The sequence below is a fragment of the Cnephaeus nilssonii genome (genome assembly GCF_951640355.1).
Source record: "Cnephaeus nilssonii genome assembly, chromosome: 14".
NCBI lineage: Eukaryota > Metazoa > Chordata > Mammalia > Chiroptera > Vespertilionidae > Cnephaeus > Cnephaeus nilssonii.
The window spans coordinates 29,484,537-29,494,398 of NC_137085.1; the positions used below are offsets into that span (position 1 = coordinate 29,484,537).

Genomic DNA, 9,862 nt, shown 5'->3' on the forward strand with positions numbered 1-9,862 from the left:
TTTATTGGTTTTTTACAGAGAGGAAGGGAGAGGGAGAGATAGAGAGTTAGAAACATCAATCAGCTGCCTCCTGCACACCCCCTACTGGGGATGTGCCTACAACCAAGGTACATGCCCTTGACTGGAATTGAACCTGGGACCCTTCAGTTCACAGGCCGATGCTCTATCCACTGAGCCAAACCGGTCAGGGCTCTTTTCAGTTTCTTGACAGTGTCCTTTGAAGCACAAAATTTTTAAGTTTTGTTTGTTCATTTGTCTGAAGGAGACTGGCAGCCTTACTATTTAGTTATACTGCTAATTAACCTATTTATATAGCACATAAAATAAAATTTTAAAGTTTTGATGAGCCCCGACCGGTTTGGCTCAGTGGATAGAGCGTCAGCCTGCGGACTCAGGGGTCCCAGGTTCGATTCCGGGCAGGGGCATGTGCCTTGGTTGCAGGCACATCCCCAGTGGGGAGTGTGCAGGAGGCAGCTGATCGATGTTTCTCTCTCATCGATGTTTCTAACTCTCTATCCCTCTCCCATCATCTCTGTAAAAATCAATAAAATATATTAAAAAAAAAAGTTTTGATGAAGTTCATTTCATTCTATTTTTTCTTTTGCCACGTTGTTCTCTTCATATCATATGTAAGAAACTATTATCAAGTGCTACAATTTAGTTTTAGAAAATTTTCATCACTTCCACAAATTCCCTGCCTTTGTTTACAATCAATCCCCAATCCCACCCTTTTTGTCTTTATAATTTATCTTTTCTGGACATTTCATATTAATGGAATGCAATCAATGTGTGGTCTTTTGGTTTGGCTTCTTTGACTTAGAATAAGGTTGTGAGATTCATCCCTGTTGGTGCATTATCACTTTTTGCCCCTAGTTATTGCTGAGTCATATATTCCATTGCATAGCTATGATCTGATGGACATTTGGGTTATTTCCAGTTTTTAAAAGCTATTGTGAATATGTTTTTAAAAACTGCTATGAGCGCCCTGGCTGAGGACTGAAGGGTCGGGTCGCAGCATGTACCTTGGTTGAAGGTTCCATCCTGTGCGGGAGGCAACAATCGTGTCTCTCTCACATCGATGTTTCTCTCTGTGTCTCTCTTCCCCCTTCCACTCTCTAAAAATCAATGGGGAAAAAATATATCCTCAGTGAGGATTAACAACAACAAAATAAACTGCTGTGAGCATTTGCATACAAGTCTGTTTTCATTTCTCTTAGGAGGATTTTGTTAATGTAAAAACATTTAAACCTGTAAAGAATTTTTGTGAGTTTATTTGAGCCAAACTGTCAACAATTGCCAGGAAGCAGAATCTCAATGGATTGGGATAATGTTCTGGAGAATGGTGGTTTTTTACCTTGTTTTACATTGAGTGGCCAGATTATGATGATCTCTGAACGCATAATCTGGCCACTCAGTGTATATCCTATATAATAAAAGGCTAATATGCAAATTGTCCCCTCGACCAGGAGTTTGACCACCAGACAGGCGGACCAACCACCCATGTCCCCTCCCCCTGGCCAGGCTGGCCTGACCCCACCCATGCACAAATTCATGCACCGGGCCTCTAATATATATAAATATACACTGAGTGGCCAGATTATTATGCATTCAGAGATCATAATAATCTGGCCACTCAGTGTATATTTTGATTGATTTCAGAGAGGGAGGGAGGGAGAGAGAGATCAATGATGTGAGAGAATCATTGATCAGTTGCCTCCTGCACGCCCCACACTGGGGATGGAGCCCACAACCCAGACATGTGTCCTTGACCAGAATTGGACCATGACCTTCTGGTTTATAGATCGAAGCTCAACCACTGAGCCACGCAGGCCAGGCTGTGGTTGAATTTTCTTGATGGTGTCTTTGTAACGTAAGAGTTTTTCATTTTAATGAAGTCCAACCTCCCACTTATGTGTGGTAATGGTCGCAGTTCGTTTTTGTTTGTTGCATATAGATAGCCAAGTCTCCTGGCTCCATTTGCTGAAAGGATTTGGGCAAGTACTATACCTGTGAGCAGCAGTGCAGGCTGTGCAAACACAGGGCCAGGGCGCGCTGCCAGCAGTCAGACTGCAGGCGGTTGAGCCGACTGTGATGAGAGTGTTGATGCTCTATGGTGAACAGAAAAAGGATGGCCCGAATACCCAGGGCCTTGGTCTCCCGCCGGTTCCTTTTGGAGACACTTTCTTCCCGGCCCAACTTTTCTAGCTTCTCTCGGCGGTACTACAATTCCCAGAATGCACCGCACGGCCTGCCCTCCGCAGAGGGCGGGGAAACCAGCAGACCTGGAAGTGTGGCCGCGAGGGAAGCGCTCCCGCGGGCTGTTTTCAATATCGATTTCTTAAGGCCTCGGCGCGAGAGTCCAGCTGGTGGAAGGGCGAGCGGTAGAACTCCTCTCTGAGACACGCCTCCGGCCTCCGGCCCGCCTCTGCCTTCCTCACTGGCCTGTCCGGAATCGTTTCTTTTTCGAGTTTCCCGCGGGGGAGTATGCCTCGGAGACGACCAACCGCAGCTGAGAGTCTTGCCGGCGCAGCCAACTAGAGGCGAGGGTGAGAGCCCGGCGGGGCCGCCAGGAGAGCGTGCACGGCCCCTCCCCCTAGGTGGCGGCTGCGGTGGGGACAGGCTTACCCTTTCGCAGCCCTCTCCCGGGCCCAGCCATGTCCCATCAGACCCCTCTGGGCTCCTCAGTGCCCCAAGCCAACTGCCTGGACCTGTGGAGGGAAAAGAACGACCAGCTAGTTCGACAGGCCAAGGTAACGTGGTTGCTTGGGTCTCGCTTTGCAGCCCCAAAATACCAGAAAGAGGGTTTGCTGTGGACTTACCCCAGGCACTGGGGAGGGGGCTGAGCTTGACTTCCTCCTAAAGCCAGAAATGACTGGAAAACGACATCCCTTGCCACTGCTGCAGGAGTAGAGGAAATGGCTTATTCTTAGTGACTCTACACCCCATGTTTGGCAGGTGGCTCAGGACTTGGGTCTGTCACCCAGGCGACAGCAGTTGGCTCAAGATGCGCTGGAAGGGCTCAGAGGACTCCTCCATAGTCTGCAGGGTAAGAGGGGTCCTCTCCAGGATGGTCAGTTCAAACACCCACCACCACCACCACCCCCAACACACACACACACACACACACACTCCTGCCCCTCCACAGCCAGAACCTCTTCACCATTTCTGGGATTGAGGCGATTATTCAGGATGGGTGGGGGGGGGGGGCTGTTTATGGCACACACAGGGAGTGCATCTTCTTTGTACAAGTGAATCTACTGGCCACACACACACACACACAGAACAGCATTTGAAGATGTGGTTCCCAGAATGGTCTAATCTGGAGAACTTTTTGCCCTTTCCAAACTCTGCCCAAAGAGTTTTTTCTTTTTTAAAGGGTGCGTTCTTTATTGAGGCCATTTGGTGGAGGTGGGGTGTGTAGGGACTCTTTCATGGGGGAACAGCCTGTGAGACCAGCATTTGTTGCTCTAGGACTCCCTGCAGCTGTTCTTGTTCTCCCCCTGGAATTGACGGTCATCTGCAACTTCATTACCCTGAGGGCAAGCCTGGCCCAGGGTTTCACTGAGGACCAGGCACAGGATATCCAAAGGGGCCTAGAGAGAGGTGAGGGCCTCAGAATGTCTCCCATGCCCCTGCCAGCCTCAGTCTGGGTTTCAGTCCTTGCAAGGGGGATGGGAGGAGCAACATAATCTGCCACCTCCATGAAGAGAGATGCGCTTCTCTGCCGAAACCGGTTTGGCTCAGTGGATAGAGCGTCGGCCTGCGGACTCAAGGGTCCCAGGTTCGATTCCGGTCAAGGGCATGTACCTTGGTTGCGGGCACATCCCCAGTAGGGGGTGTGCAAGAGGCAGCTAGCTGATCGATGTTTCTAACTCTCTCTATCCCTCTCTCTTACTCTCTGTAAAAAAATCAATAAAATATATTTAAAAAAAAAAAGAAAAAAAAGAGAGAGATGCGCTTCTCTGATCCTCCATGTGCTCCTCAGACCAGGAACACCTTGGTGGTCTTTGGGCTACTGTAAAAAAGAAAAGCCAGAGATGAGGTCCTATCTCAGCTCTGTGTGTGTGTGTGTGTGTGTGTGTGTGTGTGTACTCTACAGTGCTGGAGACCCAGAAACAGGTGGGGCCCAGGCTAGAATCTGGGTTCGGGCCCAGGGGCCTGTGGAACTCCGTCCTCCATGCTTCCTCCCTTCTGCCGGAGCTGCTCTCTGCCCTGCACCACCTGGCTGGCCTGCAGGCTGCCCTTTGGCTGAGCACTGACCATCTTGGGGACCTGACCTTGCTGCTGCAGACCCTGAATGGCAGCCAGGTAATTTGGGAAGTGACCTGGATCTAAGGGACTTTTCCCTCCTCCCAGCTGTCGTAGGATCATTTTGTGCTGGAAAGGCTGCTGGGTTCTCTCAAGGAATCTTAGGTGACCTTGCTCTGGTTGGTCGCTCATTGGAGGGGTTCTCTAGGGAGCATTTTAAAAGTAGCTTATGTCCTGCAAGTTAGCTCAGTTGGTTGGAGCAGCATCCTGATGCACCAAGGTTGTGGGTTTATTCCTCGGTCAGGGCACATGCAAGAGTCAGCCAATAAATGCATAAATGGGCGGGAAAACAAATCGATGCTTCTCTCTCTTTCCCTTCCTCTCTTTCTAAAAAAGTCAATAAAAATCACACTTAATCTTGGGTGGTGGTAGGGTTCTCGTGTCCTTGCAGAAGTCACTTCCCAGTCTGTCTTTTCAGCAATAACTCAAACATGGTCCTTGCCCGGTGTCCTCACAGGCTTATCCTGAGTGAGGAGGTTCACTAGAATAGGTGATCATTGGTTTTTCTTCCTCCCTTTATCCTTTCCCCACAGCTATCTCTTAGAATTGGGGGAACAGGACTCAGAAGGACCCTTGAATTCAAGGTCCAGCCAGGGTAGACTGAAACAGAAAAAGAAATAGTTACAGACTTGGATCCTCTTTGTCCTTCTCTCCCAGAATGGGTCCTCTGAGGACCTGCTGCTCCATCTAAAAACTTGGAGCCCCCCAGCTAAGGAATCAGATGACCCACTGACCCTGCAGGATGCCCAAGGCTTGAGGGATGTCCTTCTGACAGCATTTGCCTATCGCCAAGGTCAGCAGTCTGACTCATTCCTTCCTCCCCATTCCCCATCTTAAGGGGTCTCTAGCCTCATGACTTTCCTATCATGTTCTATGTATAAATCTGTTTAACTCATGTCTTATGGGCCTCTCTAAGCTCACACCCTGATTGCTCTCAGGCCTCCAGGAGCTGATCGCAGGAAACCTGCCCAGGGCACTGAGCAGCCTGCATGAAGCAGCCTCAGGTCTATGCCCACGGCCTGTGTTGGTCCAGGTGTACACAGCGCTGGGGACCTGTCTCCGAAAGATGGTAAAGAAAGTGCTAGGGTGGGTTGGGGAAACCATGGGTGTTATGGACAGCTTTTTTCTTTGTGAGGGTGGCTGAGGCTTGCGTCTTCTCACCCCTCTAGGGCAATCCACAGAGAGCTCTGCTATACTTGGTTGCAGCCGTGAAAGGGGGGTTAATCTGTGGTCCCCCGCTTCTGGAGGCCTCTAGGCTGTATCAGCAACTGGGGCACACAGCAGCAGAGCTGGAGAGTCTGGAGCTTCTGGTTGAGGTAAGGAACTATTCCAGTTGAGGATAGGGGGCTTGCTGAGGTGCTTGTGTGAGGCATTTAGTCAAGTGGAAGGAAGCATGGCTCTAAAAGATTGTAGATATACTTTCTCATTTTGTCTCTTTTAGGCCTTGAGTGTCACTCCTAGCTCTGAAGTCCCCCATTTTCTTATTGAGGTGGAGCTGCTACTCCCACAACCTGACCCTGCCTCCCCCCTTCACTGTGGCACACTGAGCCAGGTCAAACACCTGCTAGCCCGCCGATGCCTACAGACGGGAAGGTGAGGTCCTGCCTTGCTCACACGAGCTCCTCTCCCCACTTCTGATACCTCTGTTTCTGTTCTTGTGAGTGAGAGGGATGGATGAATCAGTGGCAGGACCTAGGTCCCCACTCCTCAACATCATGCCTTGCCACTGGACCTGAACTCTTCTCCCAGACACTAACCTGTATATTATTATTTTGTTTTTTAAAATTTGTACAGGTTTATCTTTTTAAAATTCTTTATTGTTGAAAGTTTTACATATGTCTCCTTTTCCCCCCATTGACCTCTCCCGGCCCATTCCCGTCCCCCAGCATATGCCCCCACCCCTCTATTGTGTGTGTACTAACCTATATCTTTAAAACTCTGAAGTCTCCTCCCAAATCTATTCTGTAAGTAGGGTATATCCATACTTAGCCAAGGTTGGAGCCACAAGACCACCCACTCCCCGGGACCCTTGAGCATCCTTCCCTTAGCTAGGAGTCCTTGGAGGTCCCTGCAAGGATCTAATGTAAGGCTCATGGGCTATGACTCCTCAGGACAGAGGATGCTGTAGAGCATTACTTGGACCTACTGGCCCTGTTGTTGGATGGCTGGGAGCCAAAGGTGGGTATATCTTCAAGGTTCTCTACAGTTGGGGTGGGGAAAGAGTTGGAGTCTCCTTTAGAAGAGAGCAGGATTGCTGTTTTCTGTTTTTCCCTCTGCTGTTCTGTCTGACCAGTCTAGGGAGTAGAGGGAGCAGACCAGTAAGGCTTCCCAGAACAGGGGATCCAGGGCAGCAAGCAATGGGTGGTTTCCATGTGCTACCAGAGGTTGGGGGGGGTGGCTCACTGCATCTTTCTCTCCACCCCAGTTTTCTCCACTCCCCTGCCCTCGAGGGCTGTGTATGCCTGAGATATTCTTGGAGGCAGCAGCAGCACTGATCCAGGCAGGCCAAGCTCAGGATGCTTTAACCGTATGTGAGGAGCTGCTGAGCCGTACATCATCTCTGCTTCCAAAAATGCCCTGGCTGTGGAAAAATGCCAGGAAAGGAACCGAGGAGTCACCACACTGCCCACCCTGGGCCTCTGCCACCTACTTGCTTCAGGGACAAGCCTGGGTGCAACTAGGAGACCCAAAACAAGCAATTAGTGAATTTAGCCGGTGAGCCCAGGAAGCCAACCAGGGGGCCCTTGGGGAAGTGTGGAGGGATAATTTTCTCATTGGGACCTGAATTGGTGAGCTCCATTCTTACCTATTCACCCCAGAGTTTCTGAGCTTGACTCCTCTTTACCCCTGTTCTGTGTCCCACTTCAGGTGCCTTGAGCTGCTCTTCCGGTGCACCCCTAAGGATAAAGAACAAGGTGATCTAGACTCAATTTTCCTCTTCCCTCCTGGAAGTGGTGGTAGTGGATATCAGTTCCCTCTACTCGTGTCCCAGCCCAACAGGAGATTTAAGAGAAAGAGACTCCGGACACAAGATATAGAGGGGGCTTGGGGTTTAGTTAGTAACTTTGTGGCTGGTAACACACTTCTTGACTTTGGGGATCCCCAGGGCCTGCTTCCAACTGTGAACAGGGGTGTATGTCAGATGTGGCACTACAACATCTTCGGGCAGCTGCCCTGATTAGTCGTGGACTAGAATGGGTGGCCAGTGGCCAGGATACCAAAGCACTACAGGACTTCCTCCTCAGTGTGCAGGTGTGTCCAGGTATGTATATTTGCATGACATCAGCTATGCATAGATGCACAAGGATGTAAAGGCTCATGAGGGAGGTACTGAGTGATGTTCCTAGATAGGAGGGGTGAATGGGATTGTGCTGTATATAACTAGGGATATATACAGACGTACACAAGACATACAAGTGTGTATGAAGGCCTCTAAGAGTTCCCCACTCTTCCCAATGTCCTCTGACACAAAGACAGTGATGGTGTTGGGAGTGTGTTGGGCAGGAGCAGAATTAGTTGAGCCCTTTATCCTGGGCAGGCAGTGCTTAGGGGTAGGAATGATTGGGAATAATCTCCTGGTTTAGTATGTGACTGTAGGCAAGACAGTTCCCTGCTTTATGCCTCAGTTTTGCCTTTTATAAAATGATGCCTAAGACTGGGTCAAGTTCTAAGATTCTGTATTCTGGGGTGGGACCACAGGTAATGGAGATGCTTCATTTCACCTGCTTCAGACTCTAAGGAGACTGGATCGGAGGGATGAGGCCACTGCTCTTTGGCGGAAGCTGGAGGCCCAAACTAAGTTGCCACAGGAGAACGCTACATGGTGAGGTTGAGGCCCGCTGGCTTGGGTCTAGGAGCAGTTGGTGTCCTGGAATCCTTGGGCCTATTGGGGTGTGTGGTGGTGAATGAAAGGGAGGGAGTGGCTGCCCAACCTTCTGCCTACCCTTTACTCTTAGACCTCACCCTTCTTGCTCTCCAGGTCTCTCCCCCTGTACCTTGAAACCTGTTTGAGCTGGATTCGTCCTCCGGACCATGAAACCCTTCTTGAAGATTTTCGGACATCTCTACTGGAGCCTTGTAACTAGTAACTGCCAAGTTTAGAAGAATCTGAGCTGGGGCCCTAGTGGGCCATTTTTCTGTGGGGAGGGCTTTCTGCTTTACCCTCCTTGGGGAATGTGTTTGGAGCTGACCATTCCCATATATGTCCAGCTTTTGAAAGGTTGGTGATATTCCTGAAGAAATTTTTGGCCTTGTTATTGCCATCTGGTTCCAGAGATACCCCTCCCCCCAACAAGGCATTGACTTTGCTCAAAGTACCTTTTTCCCTGTTTCTCCTTTTCTTGTGTTGAGTAAAACCTCATATCTATCTCTTGTCTGCCTATTACATATACTACATACACAGCTGTCTGATTCATTTGAGTGCTGGTTGTTTAAGGTGCCATCTCCCAACATCATCTACCTTATGACTTGAGGTCTGGGGTAGAAGAAAGGGCCAGAGGAATCCTTACTCAGAAAGCAGACTTTAGCCCTTTCTATTGCCTAAAACAGTGATGGCGAACCTATGACACGCGTGTCAGTAGCCATTTCTGATGACACGTGGCCGCTGAGGCGGCCACATGCCGAGGATGAAACATTTGCTGCTCCTGAGGATGAAACATTTGTGAAATAATGTTTTTTCCTCAAAGTGACACACTACCCGAGTTATGCTCAGTTTTTTGGCGAAGTTTGACACACCAAGCTCAAAAGGTTGCCCATCACTGGCCTAAAAGCAAAGGCCCAAGCCCCAAGATCCTGTGTGAGTTGACAGAATGAGTGGAGGTGGGTCTGCAAGGTGGTCTAGGCCAGTGGTCGGCAAACTGCGGCTCGCGAGCCACATGTGGTTTGCCGATCTGTTGACTAATGAGTTGGCCGACCACTGCATAAAGCATTACCCTTACTCAGAACTTTTGACTTCAGGTTAAAGACATTAGTACATTATTAAAATGTTTTTTAAGTGTTTTTCCCTAAGGCAGTGGTCAGCAAACTCATTAGTCAACAGAGCGGCAAACAAGCCGCATGTGGCTTGCAAGCCGCAGTTTGCTGACCAGTGGTCTAGGCAGGCCTTCCATGACAAGGGCAGGTATTTGATTCTTAGAGGGGAGAGACAAGCAAACCTGAGTCTCTCAGATTGACTTCCCATCCCTTCCTTAATCCCAAATTCTAGGAATTTGAGAGTTGACTGCCTCAGTCAAATGTGCCTGAAGGATGAATCAAGTTAACGAGCTACCAAAGCTGCTTGTTGAATATAGTCAGGGCTAGCTGGCATTTTGGGCCCAAAGACTTCAATTCAGCATGCAATTTTCTTGTTGCTTTGGGCTCTCTTGAATCTGGTGTGTTCTTTGGTAGCCTTTTGACCTCTCTCTGGACTTGGTGCCCTCCATCCTCAAATCATTAATATTCATACCCAGTGGTAAGAGGAAGAATGTACCTCCAAGCACCTAAGAACTGTAAAGCCTCGTGGGACTAGCGTTAACCAGAGGGTGCAATGACTAAAATAGAGTGGATTGAGAGCTGC

General features: G+C 49.4%; 1 protein-coding gene across 2 annotated transcripts; it reads left to right on the forward strand.

Moving 5' to 3' along the window:
- The first annotated feature begins 2,281 nt into the window (after nucleotides 1–2,281).
- FANCG (FA complementation group G) lies at nucleotides 2,282–8,762 on the forward strand. 2 transcript variants are annotated; one of them, XR_013814531.1, is made up of 14 exons: nucleotides 2,282–2,750; nucleotides 2,956–3,046; nucleotides 3,472–3,603; nucleotides 4,100–4,308; nucleotides 4,966–5,101; nucleotides 5,247–5,377; nucleotides 5,478–5,624; nucleotides 5,750–5,901; nucleotides 6,420–6,486; nucleotides 6,734–7,023; nucleotides 7,177–7,223; nucleotides 7,415–7,570; nucleotides 8,040–8,131; nucleotides 8,288–8,762. XR_013814531.1 is itself a non-coding variant. In XM_079790738.1 (14 exons), the coding sequence occupies exons 1-14, from the start codon at nucleotides 2,655–2,657 to the stop codon at nucleotides 8,391–8,393; spliced, it is 1,884 nt and encodes a 627-aa protein (XP_079646864.1). In that variant the 5' UTR covers nucleotides 2,282–2,654; the 3' UTR covers nucleotides 8,394–8,762. The 2 variants fall into 2 exon arrangements, 1 of the variants encoding a protein (XP_079646864.1); XM_079790738.1 differs by having other exon boundaries at nucleotides 8,008–8,131.
- The last annotated feature ends 1,100 nt before the right edge of the window (nucleotides 8,763–9,862 follow it).

Bases quoted from the DNA above. Each gene is read 5' to 3' on its own strand.
- FANCG (XM_079790738.1), top strand. From the start codon at position 2,655: ATGTCCCATCAGACCCCTCTGGGCTCCTCAGTGCCCCAAGCCAACTGC. The intron at 4,309-4,965 runs GTAATTTGGGAA...CTTCTCTCCCAG, and splicing joins AGACCCTGAATGGCAGCCAG to AATGGGTCCTCTGAGGACCT. The intron at 7,571-8,007 runs GTATGTATATTT...GTGGGACCACAG, and splicing joins CAGTGTGCAGGTGTGTCCAG to GTAATGGAGATGCTTCATTT.